Here is a 17,561-nt window from a genome sequence, read left to right on the forward strand (position 1 = left end):
AAATAAAATAAAATGCACCAATCAAATATTTTTCTCGTTATAAATAAGACGACCGTTTCGCCGTTCTCATTGTTTTTCGCGTGTTCTTCTTCACTATTTCGATCGCAGAAGCTAAACGTTTACGTTTAAACAAATTTTAATGATTCATTGTTGTAGTCGAATAAACACTGAGTAAAACGATGTATGATACGACCTTATGGAGATTCGATAGAATTTCGTACAAGTGCTTAACGTTCAACGTTCTACCTTTTTTGCGGCGATAGTAGACGCGTTTCATTTGTTACACAATCATCATCAGATACTAATGCCTCGTTCACATTACGATTGTCGGAGCGATGGTCCTAACGATAGTTGGCCGAACTAGCCGTGTGAATGCATGTCCTGACAATAGTTGACGTAGTTCCGAACGTTGCCACTATGCGATGGTTAGGCGCTGGGAGACCGGAAACGGAAGCGACAAGAGAAAGACGAAAAGCTCGTGAAGCTCTATTTTTTTCATGGATTTGTCCTAGGAAGGAAGAGTATGGGCGGAAGAAAAATTATTCGGTAAATACACGTTGAACACAGTAATATCTTGTCCATGCATACCTCAACAGCTTTGCTAGCCGTCAATTTCCCGTTCACTTTAGATGTCAGCACTAGAGGGCAGCATAGGTTTTAACAATCGTCGTGTGAATGCAGGATAGTTCCGACAATGGCTGGAACAATCGTAATGTAAATGAGGCATAACAAAAATTCCATTTCAGACAGATATATATATGAAAGGGTGAGAAGCCCAGGGGTACAAGTTATTTTTTTCTCAACAGAGTCAGGAAAAGTTGTTTGTTAGAATAAATACACAAAAACTTGGTTTCCAAGGGATATAAGTGAGTCTCTGTTCTATGCTGACATCGAGTGGAAATTCAAATGCGCTACTAAGTATCTAATTGATCTCGTTTGTTTTCTATAGCTAATTTCTGTACCTAACTCTGTATAATAAAACAAAGAAATCACTTGTACCCCTTTTCACCCACTCATATATGACCGTGTGCTGTGCATGTGGAATCCTCTTCCGTGCTGCATGATGGTGACTGTTCACCCCCTACCAAACACCCTGGCGGTGGCTTGCAGGGTTATCTGTAGATGTTCCTCCCTCCCGCTCACACCCCTTGCCACCTTCGTACCTTTCGCGTCCCTCGCACGAAGCCGTCCTGTTCCTCTTCCTATGCTATCTCCCTTCCTCGTCAGCCTAATACGCAAGAGGGGTCTGTTTCGAGCGACACAGCACGGAGAGGAGGAACCGAGAGAGAGGTGGCGCTTTTTTTCATTTTTATCTATCCTCTTTTATTTATTTTTTCGGAGCAAGTGGACCGACGCGAAAGAATCACGTATTCTCCCCTATAGACATCAATTTCTCGCACGCCTTCCCTCCCCCAAGCGGGTGACATCGTGCGAGCGCTTAAAAGGCACGTCACGAGGTCCCCGCAGCGATGCTAGCATAAAATAATACGCTTAAAAAAAACAGTTATCCTAAACTAAGAATGGATCTGTTCCCCTTTTTTCTCGGTTCCGATTTCGGTTCGGTTTCTGCCTTTGGTTATTAGTATTAAGATCGTTCTACACAGGGCATGTACTTGCACAATCTGACGTGTGTGCGAAGGCGCAGTCAAAATTGCGTTGAGTAAAGCGGTGAATTTGCTAGAACACATGCGAGAATTTGTGGACGTGAGATGGCAAAATAGCCCGTTCTGATTTTGTTCATGCATTCGCGCAATTCCACGCCATTTTATAAATTAATGCAGTTCTAACCTGCGCAATTCCGCGCCCCGTGTAAAACGCCTTTATACCAAGGTAAAGTCCTCGCCTGCCAAACCAAAGGTCGTGGGTTCGAGTCCCGTCAGGGTAAGTTATCCTTATCCAGTGCATGGATGTCTGTGTGCGTTTGATTGTTGTATATATTCTAAAACCCCGATGTAGAAGGGCTAATAGTGCTGTTTTCGGTGGTGTGGATATAAATAAGTTACCTAACTCTCACAAGTTATTAATAACTATCTTGCCACCCGACATTTCACGGTAAGTAAAGTACCCAGGGAAGCAGTGGTGCAACTAAGGATATGCTTTGGGGGGGATGGGATGGCCTGGAGTGACGACCCCGCCCATAGGTAACGGGGTCCGGGAAAGTTTTTGAAAATTGACTTGCCTGGATATACATTTTACATCATTTTGGCACTAAAAATTTAACTTTAATCAAATGCAGTTATTAAATTATTAATTAATTATTTATTAATTACACTATTCTGCGGCGCATGAGTATCGACCCTGGTTCCACAAAAGTTAAAATTCCGCAATTGCGATATGTTAGCAGAAATAAAATATAACAACACGCCACAGCAAAATTTATGTGAACTGAATAATATCACCGATTTCGAAAGTAAGGTTCTCACTATTGCGCAATCCCCAACCTATTCACAGACTTCATTTAACAACAAATATGCGCTTAGTTTATTTAAAGAATGTTTGGAGAACTTCCACCAACATTTTAGAATTTAACTATCGTCATTACTCCAAAAATCATATATTTATACCTCAATCATTGGAGTGATTTACAAAATAAATAGCTCAAACCTTGAAATGCCCAAGGAAAATGAAGAGTTACAAATTCTAATTATGGTTACGTTTCAGCGTAAAAGCCATTATTAATATAAAAGAAAGACACGATTTGCTGAATTCAAAATAAATCAAATTGTATCATACACTTAACAACATTACATGCCTAAAATTAGAGTGCAAGAATGTCATACCACACTGCTCTCCTAAGGAGATGAAATAATTGAATACCGCTACATGTTGGCAACCGCCGAAAACAATAATTACAACATTTGTTTTATGAAATATTGTTATTTATCTCCGGCTGGAGTAGAAAGAACCAAATAATTAAGCATTCAAAAGGGAGATAATACTCACCGCTAACATAAGCCTATTCCAGATGCAAGGATAATGAGTCACTTACCTAGAAAGAAAAATATACAAACTTAGTTGAATATTTTTGACTTGTGATTAGTCACAACGCTAAATATAATCATGAACATATTTTTTAACCATAGCCCTGGAAAATTACAATACGAACAAAACAGGTAAGAAAGGCGATAAATGGAATCCGCCACGAAATATACCAAACGGCGCGATTACGAGAGCAACCGAAATTCATTCCATAAAGGAGTGTCATAGACATAATCACAGATAAACCCCCATTCCGCCATGAATCAATTATGAATGCTCTCATGTCCGTTGCTTCCAAAATATTATGAGAAATATTATCGCAAACATTATACGGCACCATTAAATAACGGCTACCACTTGCTCTACATTACTTCATACGCAATACAGGTACATAAGTCCACCTACCTTGAAAGGTTAACACCATTAATCATTAAAATTTTCTTACATTTTAGTGGCCTCTACGGGCTATATTTGGTTGTTAGACTGCTTGGAGGAAACGACCGATGACCTAGGAACCTTTCGCAGCTGATGGGCATGCATGCGAACAAATGGAGGGAGTAAGGCAAGACACAAGCCCAGCGTCAACGCCACCTTGCTTTTAATGAAAGGCCTAAGGGAGGAAACATCTTAAGGACGGAGTTTTTCACATTTAAGTGACCTACCCATGACAAATAAGCAAGACTTGGTTAAAATTGATAAAGATTTCCCGGCATTATCTTCGTCGAAGATAATGCCACCCAAAAGACTTGAACCCGAGCCATCGCGAAGGATGGTAAAAGTACCAACCACCAAGTTTACATATTCCGACTTATTTCCGTCATGATCTATCAGATAAAGTGATCGATATTCCAATTCTTCTACCAAAAGAACGCAAAGAGAGGAATTCCTGAACATTTCTTAAGCTTTAAATGGAAAGTTAGTCGGTCGTTTTACGAGTAACCATCACTTTCGATCGATCAATTTTTTTCGCAATTTATGTCTTATTGCAATTTATTATTTCGCAATGTATTAAAACTTACAGTATCACTTTGACATTTTCAGGATACTTACATTGAGTAGGGCTTTACCAGCATTTGACTACAACTAAAATTTGAGCATTATACCTTATTACTTTCCTTTGGCGTAAAATATTCTTACTTATGATACAGCTAAATTATGACGTATTTTTACTCTTCATACCAACCGTGAAAATTTCAAAGGCGCAGGTTTCAAACACTATGAAGGTCACGACACAAGACAATACGACCGAGCCACCTACATCTAATTCACATAATACCCTGCGAGCCATCTCTAGGGTGTGTGGCAGGGAGTGATCAATCACCATCATGCAAGAGGATTCCCACATTCACACCACACGATCATAAAAATGTTACGCATACTAAAAAACTATACTTCCACATTCATAAGATTGAGCGGGCGTTACTATGCACCTATAACTCACCAGCCATGATATGTTGCAAACCCCCGAAGTACCTCCCCCACCCAGCCATTACACGGGGTAAAAAAGAAGTTACCGTCCTCCAACCCGTCAAACTACGAGGCACCTTTAAACCTAACTCCCAGCGCAAGAAGCCCAAGTCCTCTTCTGCTTGTCCTTGAGATGCTAATGGCGAAAGATTAGCAAGAGAGAGAGGTACAGAGAACCTAACAGAGGTCCAGGGGGAATACGGAGAGAGGGCGCGGTGAGTAACCAAGCAGCATGCCTCACTCCAGCAGCAATGTGTAAGACACTTTGCCCCCTCGTCGGCTCCAAACCACCCACCTACCTCCCCAAGCTACACCCACCCCTCACTTCTTCCTAACGAGGTCCCTGGCTAATGAAATGCGAACGGAGAAAACAGCGCGAGACGACAATGGTTACCTGGGAGAGCCTAGTCTTACATGGGAGCATCAGGAACCTCGGCTTACACCGAAACTTAAAGACTAAGTTTCAAGCTACTTCTGCAATATGTCGCACTTTCCACACGTCGCGAGGGCGTGAGATGAAATCCATACTATGAGTTTAACATGAAAAATTGCCCAATACTGAAGGCCCAACTGATCAGTTATCTAATTACATCAGAAGAACCAAACGTGATAGAGAGGAATTTTTCCATGTTGAAATAAAAACTTACAAACCGATTTTTTAAAGATTACAAATCTTCATTGCCTCCTCTCTCTCCCACTACAGTTAACAAAGGTGTTTACATTGACTGCACTACACACCACTTTTAACCATTTTGTACCTTGAAGTAGATGTATCTAGTAACATCGAAGCCCAGGTCGGAATAAAAGTTTATCATCGTGGATAATTAAGTGTTTTATTCAAAATGACTAGTTTCTCATCCAATAGCTACTGTTATTTACTTATTTAATGCAGTCCAAAAACAGCAAAAGTCCAATAACAAAAACTTCATAATGTCAAAGAAAATAATCAAGGAAGAGTAAACAAAAAGTAAGCAATGATGAATAGAACAATATAAAGAAGTATTATAAAATAACGAACAAAGAATGGTAGCATTCATAGAAAGGATAGAGATGTAGAGTGAAATTACGATGGAGTTGATGCAAGATAGACGACGGATGAAAAAAAGTATCAAAATTAGGAACAAAGATTTAATACAAGTTAATAAAGAACGTTTAGAAACAGAAAGGCCGGGGTGTGAAACAATGAAATAGGTCACTCGACCTCGTCGTGCGCGAAGGAAAACGAAGAAGGAAAAGAGAAAGAAGGTCAGTTGATCTGTTTTCCATTAATAATAGTAACGTAATACAACGGTGAAGGTAGGTAAACAGAATTTTTTTTTTAGTGTTAGAAGACTAACCGATAGGGGAATTGAGTGGAGAGCTGCGTCAAACCCATTTTTGGATACTTGACCCACGATGATTGCATGGAGCATTGTCACAATCACACTGACTTCACCCCATCCCCTAGGTGAACTTTTCTCTCCAATTTCCAGTGAGGCCAATACCCTTTCATACCCTAGTCTTTGTTCTTAAAAGCACAAGGCTCGAAAATTAGCTTAGTTCATATTTAAAATATTGCTCATAATTTAAAATATTATAAATAATAAAATTTGAATGGGAAATTTTTATTTATTACTTTTATTACAATATTATTTAATTTTTCTTTAATTAGTACATGAATTAAAATATTAGTAATAATAGAATTGAGCAACAGATCATAGATCATCTATTAGAGGTCATATTTTAACCAAAATTCTCCGAGAAAAGTCCATTCACGTTCGTAATTGGTAAGATCTAACGCAAAAAAACTACATTTGACGTTATATTCGCAAACGGCACACCTTTTACTTACTCTTAATTATGACAGTTTTATGCACCCTCGATTATAATAAGGTGATCGGTTTTTTTAGTAGTTCTGTGTGAAAAAATTAGAATCCAACGGCCAAGTTTTGGCACATTAATGTATGCATTGTCAGGCCTTGGGGGTACGATGAATCAATGCATTAGAGCTAGTAGGCTATACAGTGGTAAGCATTTAGCATTAAAGTGATCATAATCATTATAAGTCAACAATCCTAAGATCGGTTTGACGCAGCTCTCCATTCCTCTCTCCTATCTGAAAACCTTTTCGTAGTGACGTTTTCCTTCTCTTTTACATCCTTTATAACCTGTCCGATATAACTCATTCGGGGCCGTCCCTTGCCCTTCTTCCCTCCCACTTGTCCTTAGACGATTGTCTTCATCAGGCCATCATGCCTAAAAATTTGGCCTACTAAGTTGCCCCGTCTTTTGCTTAAGGTTTTTAGGAGGCTTCTCCCACTCTTCTCAGTACTTCCTCGATACTTACACAGTCGATTCATTTTATCTTCATCATTCTTCGGTAGCACCACATTTCGAATGCTTCCACTCTTGACATTAAACTGATATTAATATTATTATTATGCCTTGTATGGCTTAGCGGGACCCTATCATTTTTACGATGCATGTTAATCCGAATTTTGCATATATATACTTTTGTCTAGCGAAATATAATATTTATGATATGCTACGAATATGTACCTGATGTTTTTCTCAATAGGAGATATTGATGCATGGTCTGTGTTAACTAAATAAGTGATAAAAATACAAGAATGTTTATTTTGTATACTTGTTCTTAAACTTATCATTAAACTTGTCAAAAAAAATTATTATTATTATAAAAACCTATTATTACATTAGTATACAATACTAAATGGATCTATATTTTTTCCATATAATTAACATTGTGTTGATATGGTTATAATCATATTACGGTTTAAATGTTCCAGGCGTTCCATTAGTCTACCTTTACAATTCAAGGAATCCTCAAGACATGACGATATGTAAAACAGATGCGCTAACTTTGGCAGAGGAACAAAACTTTTAAACAGTCCAAAAACCAGAGTATGGTACAAATTATCGATTATTCAATAAGAAAAAATACACAAACACAGTAAGACGCGAGAGATAATTACCCACGTGAGGAATGGGTTGGCATCTATTTTTCCAATGGTTTACGACCAATTCCGAGAAGAGATTTCGTCACAGCGACAAACATGATAAAATATAATCTCCCACTTCAACTTCTCGTTCACGGCACATTTCCGTCAAATGCCAAAATTATTACTGCTCCGGGAGAAGAGAAAGAAAAAATCTACACGGACTGGGGGAGAGGAATAAAAACTCCCTCTAAGTTCGCCATTATTTATGTTGCTTAAACACGCAAAGCGCAAATCGCGTCTCGCAAACAAGATAAAAGGGGATCACTAAAAAGGCTTATTATTTTTTTTCTCATTTTAATGTCTAAGTTGGAAACATAAAAGGTAAATAAAGGTAAGGCATTTTCTAAAGGCTTTGGGAGACATTCCTGACATTTATTCCTACTCTTGGTTCCGCAAGGAATTTCCATCGCCTCCCTCTCCCCCTTTTGGTTCAACCTCCCATCCGCCTTCCGCCGCCTTCGAATAAAAACGTGAACCCTATACAACGGTCCCCACCCCGCGCCGCCTCCTTCGAAATTAAGACCGGGGCGCGCTCGCTACTGCCGGGTGTACACCACCACCCACGCCCTACACACACGGAGCCGCATTCGACTGCCCTGCGATCCCAGGGGACCTTTTCAAGTTCCGCCCGCCGACTAGGGGGAGCTACGCCTACCACTTGACATTACACCATCTTGGAGACGCAGTCGACTCCAGGAAAGATTGAGCGACAAAAGCGCACAGCGAATAAAGCGCCTATGTATAAGACTCGGTGCTTTCCTGGCGAACGATGTGGATGAATGCTTCTAGGGATTCCCACCAGGTGAGTTGTTCCATTTGAGCCGACGCACAGTGGTCTGAAATCCATATTCCATGTTTCAAATGACGATTTTTAAGAATTGATTCTCAAAAACCTTGATAAATCAACCGCAGTCACCGAGCCTCAGAGTACCGCGTCGCGTAGCTCGGACTTGACGCGCGATCGAAAAATCGCTCTCATTTCCTTGGTCGAGGACTCTTCCCCAAGATTTCTTGGTAGAACTCTTAAGAAATCTCTACACCTCACTGTGATATATTTCCCGAGTTACATATTTCGCTAACGAAAGATAATGTCCACACTTAACTACGCTCTGTACTGAATTTCAAAATTCTCGCAAAAAAATGGGAACGCCATTTTGCGTTGTAAAACCATGCAGATGTGAACCATAATCTTCAAAAATCATAGATAATAGTCAAAGCATCCGGTTCAAAGATATATTGTGTTTTTATTCCATAAAAATCATACTACCTCAACACCACCAGTTTAAGTTCAAAGATATTCGGAGAAAATCGAGATCGCGCGGGTTTTTGAAAAATTGGTCACGTTCGGGCTACTGTATCTCAGCAACGGATCAAATTTATGTAAAATGGCATATATATCCATAATTGGCAATTATTTATGAGTATTTCGCTAAGTTTTAAGTCTCTATCTCAAAAAGAGCCACTTGGAATTTTGTCCTGCTTTTTGCGATTTCAGACCACTGAGCGACGTTTCAATGGCTAAATCTGCCATCGTCCTCAGGGCGTTGAGTGCTGGCTCAAGACATCTTCCGGCCTTACGTAAGGTCATTTCTGATTGGCCGTCATCGATCTCGCCGTTTTTCTTTCCGTGATGTCTTAATAACCTTGAACACTAGTTTCTATGCTTGGCTGATTGAGTATCCAGTGTCGCGGTTGAAGTTTTTCTCTGCCACCCTTACCTCAATAGCCTCCTTTGTCAACCGGTCCAATAATCCGCTAGATCTGCAAATTAGTTTTCCGTCTTCAAAAAACGACCCGATGGTCCCGGCTTAGTCTTAAAAGTGCAAGTATAGATAAGTACGAAGAAAGCGGGCTAATGTGACAGTGTAGGGTGGGGGTAACGTTACCAGTTTATGAATACTTGGAGTTAGATAAGAAACCGGAAATAACTGTGAAGAAGAGTAAGGATAATGGCAACATCAAAGCGTGCTTAAAAACAGTTTCATACCTACGAAAAACTTGGCTTGTCATTCTTCCTAGAAGAAAAGAGAGACAAGAAAAGAATGCAAATAATAAACAGATAATATTGACGAAGCAACACTCATGCTAGGCTAGACATTAAGTAAGAAGAAAAACAAGACAAGAAAAGAATGTAAATAGTAAACAGATAATATTGACGAAGTCACACTCATGCTGATTTAGTACAAGCCTAAGTATACCGCAAAACTGTAAACATATTTTAAAAGTAACCAATGACAAAGCTACACTCGTGCGGATTTTGAATTCCCTAACACTCCAAAAAGATTAACTGTGCGCTTTCTTAGCTGTGAGCAAGAAGACTGCATGGAGGAGGCCCAAATCTACCCCATATAAGGTTGTATTTTGTTGCCACTTCGGTCGCATTTTAATCGGCTTTCAAAAATGTCCGCGGCGCGGTGATGAGTGCAATGCGATCCACTTTTTTCCAATATTTTGCAGTATGTTGTTTGTAGTTACGAGGAATAGTAATGAAGCGGTATTAAATTTGATAGATCACAATCATCGCATCAATATAAATGTCGGTTAAGAACCCTAATTGTACATCATTTTCCCGTGAAATTCGGATTACTTTGTCCGTCAGCGACGCGAGTGGCGACTAGAGGTCGACTTGAGGATCCTCTACTGCATTATTCGTGGCTGTGACGTTTTTCCGCGACACCCTAGGAACTTGCTCTCGCGGACGGAAAAACCTTGGTCCCGCACCAGGAGAAGGTGACTATTATTCATTTAAAAAATTCCCCCTTTTACCCCCTCAAAATCTCTCTTTCTGTGTAGCGCCGGGCTGGCTGACACAGGTTGCTTTTGGCTCGCCGAGGACTGAGCTCCGGAGACGTATATATCGGGGCAAGTAGGCAGCGGGTGAAGGAGAGGTGGGTGAAGGCAAGTCAAGAGGATTGCTGGGAAGTTTGACGGGAGGGTAATGGGGGATGGTGACGTTAAGGGAAGCGGAGGGGTGGGGCTATATATTCAACCCCCCTCACGTTAGCAGGGCGGATTTAAGCCGTTCTCAAGAGGCTTTTCTCCATCCTCCCATACCCCTAACCCTCTTTCCCCTAACTCGGATTTGCAAGCAAGAAGGATTTCACGTACCAACTATATTGCCAAGGCGACGGGCCTGAAACGTTCGTTATGACACAGCCCTTTAGTTTAATGTTTGCCAACGGATGAAGGGTTCGACTCAAAGGCAAAAGGATTTGCCTCGCGAGTGAGCTGCGTATGTGAGGGAGAGAATGCGAGAGAGATAGAGAGAGAGACGTTTACAGGGTGCACATGACCGAGCTACCTTCCATTCCTCGCTCTATGTGTGAACAAGAAACTGCATCTCAGTAGGGAGAGACTAATGTTTCTGCTACCTTCATACATTTGCCGTTTCATTACCCTTAAGGAAAGGACAAGTAACCAGTCTGTTTTTTCGTCATAAGAATAACTTTTTCGCAAAATTATGCAGGGATTTGTAGCATGAACTCTAGCCAGAGCCGGAATGAGAGGACATACATGATGCATTAACAGGAATATTTCTCGGGTTTCCCACCGGGTGTCGATTAACCCCTGATGACGATGACGGACTTAGTCATGGAAACGTTGGGAACTACAACCCGATACGACACCCGGTGGGAAACCCGAGAAATATTCCTGCAGAGCATACGCCGGGAAAAACTCAGATTCTACATGATGCATTAAAGTCACTGTCAAAGCATTCATGGATCTCTCATAGCTACCAAGCTTAGTCCTATCATTGTGAGATGAAGTCCGGTTCATTTCCAATGATTGGACTGGGATGACACAGCTACTCTTAAGACCCTTAATTATTAATTGTCTAATTTCATCGTGCTACTCGTTTCAGCATGGAAATATGTACGTAACACAAATACTTCACAGCAATTCTCAAAGAAAGCCATTAGCTGATCATGAGCTTCTTAAAAGCATTTTTTTGTGAATTTTAAGTCCTACAAAATTCACGAGGATTACCGGCTTCGGTAACGGAACAAGCAACTTGTTTCCACCCTAAGTAGTTCAAATCTGGATCTTATGAGGACGCAGACCATATGGTAACACAAAAATTGGTAGCGCAGTGTATGCACCCCATTCATGAATGTAAGTACATTTAGGTATCAACAGCATCTAAAATTGTAGGAGAGAGCTATGAAATAAGACTTCACAGAACGAAGGAGCGTAAAACGTCCTATCCACAGTGCATCAGGCATCGTCCGCACTGTGCACATGCAACCACTACTCTGAATGGGGAGTAAGCAACAATGCAAAGATAATACATAGCAACACCGTCACTACCTGCGTATAATTGCATATCGTGGCTAAGTTCTGACAACGCGTATCTCAAAATTTGGCCGGTACGACACAGGTATCTTGAACAAAGTGTAATAACATTAAAAAATAAAATTCAAGCAAAAAACCACTCTTTGTTGGCAAATGTAACCTTCTTTTTCAGTTTTATGAATTTTTAGTTTTTAATTTTAGTGCACAATTACAAAAAATTAAGCTTTTTTGCTCTCCTGAAAAGTTGCTATTTTTTGAAATACATGTTGTTAGAACTTGACCATCGATATCCTGTAATTGGAGAGATGTTACAACCAGCGCTAAGCATGAGAAGCAAACTCGAAATAAATCAGACAGGAAAAACCATTTTGAGGGGGGAGAACGCTTGTCCAACTAATACCTTTTTAATCACAAACATCATGACACCAAAACTGGGAATGAGTTTCAATGTTTCATTTCTGGAATACTCGGAGAGCAAAGCAAGGTTTTGCACCCTTTATGACGCCCGGGGGTAACGTTCCTAGAAATTAAGTTTTTCTAGAATCGAGGAAGCCTACTACAGAATAAGAAAAACAAGCCTTTTATACTTCGATTTAAAAAAATGCAAGATGGGTGCAAATAAGCTTCCTTCGCGAAGATGCGAGGCAAATGGCCTTGAATTTGAATTAAAAAGAGACTTTGAAAAAAAAATGGGACATGACATTTATTACTGACTAGAAGAAAAAGCTCAATGATGTTCTATTGTACCATCCATTTTCTAAAGAGAATGCTGTAGTCGAATCAACAAAAATAGAAAACGTTTGAAGGTAATGAATCCTATTTAAAGGACAAACCTCCGTCTCGAAGAGCAAGACTTTTCACGGCACCCATAATCTTCAGTTGAAAATGTTTGAAAGATTAACACCACATTTTTTTATTTTATGACACATGGGTACAATTAAATGGCAAAGAAGAAAGGTTTGCGAAAACACTCCGCCAAAGGAAAATTGAACATTGAGGTTGAGTTCTATTGGGCACTATAGTACATGGTCACGATTAAGACAGACATCTAATTAATTATTTTTATTCTATTCATCCTAATAATAGATTGTTGCTGGAGGAAAGCTTCAATTTCGTAATGTAAAAGGAAAGGTGATCTATTTGATTACTCAAAAGTATGCACATACTGTTTATAGATGCATTTTATACACCATTATCTCTTAGATACCTTTTCTGATTTATTTAAGCCTACATCGCTGTCTACGACAGCCCATATGAATTTATAAATATTTGCTCAAATGTACGTACTTATTAAACCCGCTAGTCTCAAGTCATTCTTAACACTTTCTGCTAATAAGTATTTAGCGTAATAATACCCCTGTGATATTGCTTACCTCTACTTTAAGATGAACTGCTGCATGGAAAAAGTCAAATTTTTAAGTGCCCAGTGATATTAAGAAAGGAAAACATAGGAAAAGCCAGAAATGAGTCAGCACTGGAATGTACAACCACTCTCGTTATCAAGTTTTATCTCTGAAAGGAAATGTTTGACCTATTTTTGCAATTTTGGAACTTACTTGTAAAAATGGAGTTTCCAGTTTTCCACTTTAAGGATACTTCAATTATTTAGCCCACAAACTTCATGTCATGTACTTATTCCATTATAATATCTTTTTTTAAGTTAGGTACATGGTTTTTCTCTGTTTTTAATATGATAGTAGCGTATTAGCACATTCATTGTGATTGTATTACAGTTAGATTATAGTTCCAGAAGCTCTAAAGATTTATTTCGATTATATTCTAACAATAAGAATTGGTTTCTTTTGGCCCCTTGATAACAATGCATAACTGCATCTAATAATATGTTTTCATTTTCAAAGCTTTTGAGCTATCACTCATCTATAAAATAAACATCAGAGGTCCTAGGTTGCTTTTTGGGTATTGCCATGTCCATTAAATTATTTTTGAAAATTGCGGACTGAAGTACATGTGGTTGCCAGTGACCTTTGGAAAAATATTTCTACAATTCCTGATTGGACTTTTGCTGATGGCATAATTTTAATGGCTGCGATAGCCCACAAATCATAAATCTACGCAGTTGGTCAACATTTTAAAGATCAAAAGGTCTATTTTGTTTGTTTGTTCCTTTATATAAATATTAATATCAATAAATAGCCATTTTTACGTCCTCTTTGATAGCTCACTACCTCTAATTTTGAAAAAAATAAAGAATTCAGTTAACCATTTTTTCCATAGTACTACAAATTATTCCCATTAAATATGACCGTATCAATATATTTTCTCCTCCTGATTGAGAGTGGTGATACAAAGTAGAGTCATCTGTTGCCCTGGTTTAAAATTCAAAGAGGCTGGCATCAAGGATTGACACTGAGTAAGATGACATAGGCGCAATTAGGATGATGTAAAATAGTAGTTAGCAATTCAGAGGTGCAGTTTGTTGGATAACACGTGGGACTGTACTAACATGAGCAAGAGTGCCCTTCAATTATTATGATTACTAAAGGATGTATAATTATTTGGATTTCTAATACTTGGGTTAGCTTATGCCGCAAATTCTAATTAATCGATCATAGTTGTTGAATTAATATCCAATCTGTGCCATTCAGTTACTTTCTTAATAATATAATAATACTGATGCCTACCTTTAATTGTGCTGATTTTTCCGCATGACTTCACTTCTTTTCTGCGATCGTTACATTTAAACCGTTCAGTAAACTTAAATTATTCCTTTAGATAGAAAATAACATGTTCACAAGACTTCAGTTTGATAGCATGCTCACAAGACTTAAGTTCGGTTTCCATAATTGGAGGGACTGGGTGTGGATTTTTGTAATATTAATACAAGATTTCAGATTCAATTAGTAGTTTGGAAAATGAGGAAATTGTTACTGTTTCAAAAATAAATATTACAGTCAACATATTGAATATCATCAGATTTATCCAATTGAAATAACATATAAATTACAGTGAATCATAAAATAGATATAATTATAGCTGGAGACAAACTGAAGAATAAACTGAACGTATGTTAAGAGAGACAATTAATTTAAAAATACTGATATTTTTTACGATACACTAAATTTCATTAGACGAGGTATCATCTGTGGTGGAAGGTGGTAAACCAAGTTCTGACCACCTTTTTTCCCGGATGGCCTGCGAGGAAAAACATATAAATATAGGCGATTTTCCTTGTGTCTGTTGAATTTTTTCACTTCTAATAAATTTAAATTTTCCCACCTGATTTAGTGCGTACTCCTCCATTTTGTCCTTCAATTCGATTTCCCTTATTTTTCTTTTATGTTTTAATATTTCTGTTGCCTTTTGTAGTTCTATTTCTTTAATTTTTCTTTCCAATAGAGCTACCTCTTTCCTTATTTTCAAAGTGTCTTCTTCAAGTTCACATATTATGTTGCTTCCTTGTAACGTGGCATTGTAATCGTGTTGAACTATGGCTCTTTTTGTGGGTGGGTGGATGGAGGTTATGGTTGTCGGGTGAACTTCAGAGGTTTGAGCCTCGGCTAGCGGCCAAGGTGAAGTGCAGGGTGACATTGGATGTGAGGGTATTGGTGTAGGTATATCAGGATTTTTGTCAGTTATAGATGATGTTGATGGAATGCGGATGCTAGTTTGATTGGTGTTTTTAAAAAGGGATGGTGCTCCTTCTTCGTTGATTCCAGCCATTGTTTGAAAGTCTGCGTGTGAAATGTGAAGGTAATGCAAAATATTAATTACATTAAAAAATGTACAACTTTTGAGAAAAGAACTTAAAGACTAAAAGTTTACATAGTGTAATTTGTGTAATGTATCTCACCACTACTATCATCATATATATCAATTATTTCCAGGGTTCCCACTCCAACTAAATAATAAAATTCACGGTTTTTTTTTCAGGTTTTCACAGTTTCAATGTCGTCAAATTCACGGTCTGTTGAAAAGCCATTTTTGATATAAATATTGATCACGTGACAATCACAGGCCGCACTTTAACTAACACTTAAAAAAAACGCGACAGACGCCGTGGATGCAAACGCAGTACTAAAATGAACACTTTGGTCACCGGTCTTCCAATTACAGGCTTAAGGTCAATGTGTCGTCATAGCGTACGGACCAATAACTGCGCTTCGAATACACGTGTGCAGATAAATGGGTGGACAGCGCCCGCATGTGACTCGGCCTTGGATCATGATCAAAATATCGATTTTTCTTTTCATCTATCAACCGTAGTTCTACAATTAAATTTAAGAGATTTTGAAGGTTCATTGACGAAATTCACGGCTTTTCTCAGGTTTTACACGGTAGACGAAATTCACGGCTTATTCACGGTTTTAAGGTCGGCCTTGGATCATGATCAAAATATCGATTTTTCTTTTTATCTATCAATCGTAATTCTCATCATCATCAGTAGTCAACAATCCTAAGATTGGTTTGACGCAGCTCTCCATTTCTCTCTCCTATCCGCTAATCTCTTCATAGCTACATATTTATTCTCTTTTACATCCTTTATAACCTGTCCTATATAACTCATTCGGGGCCGTCCCTTGCCCTTTTTCCCTTCCACTTGTCCTTCAACGATTGTCTTCATCAGACCATCGTGCCTCAAAATGTGGCCAACTAAGTTGTCCCTTCTTCTGCTTAATGTTTTTAAGAGGCTTCTCTTTTCTCCTACTCTCCTTAGCACTTCCTGGTTACTCACACGGTCAATCCATTTTATCTTCATCATTCTTCGGTAGCACCGCATTTCGAATGCTTCCACTCTTGACTTCTCTGCTGCTGTCAACGTCCAAGCCTCGCTTCCATAGAGAAATATACTCCACAATCAAATTTAAGAGATTTTTAAGGTTCATTGACGAAATTCACGGCTTTTCCCAGGTTTTACACGGTAGACGAAATTCACGGCCTTTTCATGGTTTTAAGGTTTTCACGGTTGAGTGGGAACCCTGATTTGATCACTATCCCCCGTAATCGGACAGCTTGAACGGACGGACAGCTTGAGATCTATCAACAAGAATGAAGCACAAGTATCTAAAGAAGAGTATTAAAGCACACGATCGATGAGTGGGCACAGACCAGGCATCCCAACGCCTCCCAACGGATACTGCAGAAATTAACAATTCATAAATACCCGGCACTCTCTTTTTCAACGCTGGACTCGTGGAAAAAATAACAAACGGTCTTCTCAGTAATTGAGTTTCTCTCCCAGCGCAAAAAAAAGCTTTTTTTTCCTTGAAACAATGTTTCCCCTCACTCCCCTTAGTTCAAGGAATTCCTCTTACCCCAACCACTAACGCCCAGGGCACTATACACCCATTCTACCTCGCGCTTGTATTTCTTTCTTTATATAATTTTTTTTGTGGACGCGCGAATTTATTCAGACTCTTTCCCTCCCCGTGGCATTGTTGCGAATTCTTTTGCCCGCGAAAGGGACTCGCGTACACTCAAAACCCAGCCAACCACGCCCACCTAACTCACACTACAGTGGAGCCTCACGGTCAAAAAGTGCCCATACCAACACACACTGCTCAACTCCGCGCAATTCTTGAAACCTCCTCCCCCTCCCTCTTGCATGTGCCGTGTTTTGTTTCCGGAAGAGTGAGGCTCCCTGGACGGGGCGTTGATACAAACCAAACGTCCGTGGCCTTAAGTGCACTCGAAATCAGGCTGTGCGTTACGCGTATAGTCCGTCGCCCCATTCTTCGTCTCCCTCGCTCGCACACTGGCGCACCAAGCGGTCATTATTTGCACTGGCTTTCCCTGTTGTTGGCACGGACCCGTTAGGAAACTCATCCCACACTCTCCCGACACCGAGCCATTCTCTCCCACACA

At 39.4% G+C, this 17,561-nt stretch overlaps 1 protein-coding gene across 2 annotated transcripts in view; it reads right to left on the minus strand.

The window, feature by feature from the left end:
• The window catches only part of LOC124167521 (5'-3' exoribonuclease 2 homolog), a 320,190-nt gene that overhangs the window by 191,473 nt on the left and 111,156 nt on the right, over positions 1 to 17,561 (minus strand). Inside the window, exons 19-20 of one of the 2 annotated variants that reach the window (XM_046545457.1) lie at positions 14,976 to 15,430; positions 14,782 to 14,891 (exon numbers count right to left, since the gene is read on the minus strand). The exons of the other annotated variant lie outside the window; for it this stretch is intronic. Of the exons in view, the coding sequence (XP_046401413.1) occupies positions 14,814 to 14,891; positions 14,976 to 15,430 (533 nt within the window). The 3' untranslated portion in view covers positions 14,782 to 14,813. Of the gene's footprint in view, positions 1 to 14,781; positions 14,892 to 14,975; positions 15,431 to 17,561 lie in introns of those variants that run through there. 2 annotated transcript variants of the gene reach the window in all.

Source organism: Ischnura elegans, chromosome 11 (genome assembly GCF_921293095.1).
Source record: "Ischnura elegans chromosome 11, ioIscEleg1.1, whole genome shotgun sequence".
In the NCBI taxonomy this organism is placed as follows: Eukaryota; Metazoa; Arthropoda; class Insecta; order Odonata; family Coenagrionidae; genus Ischnura; species Ischnura elegans.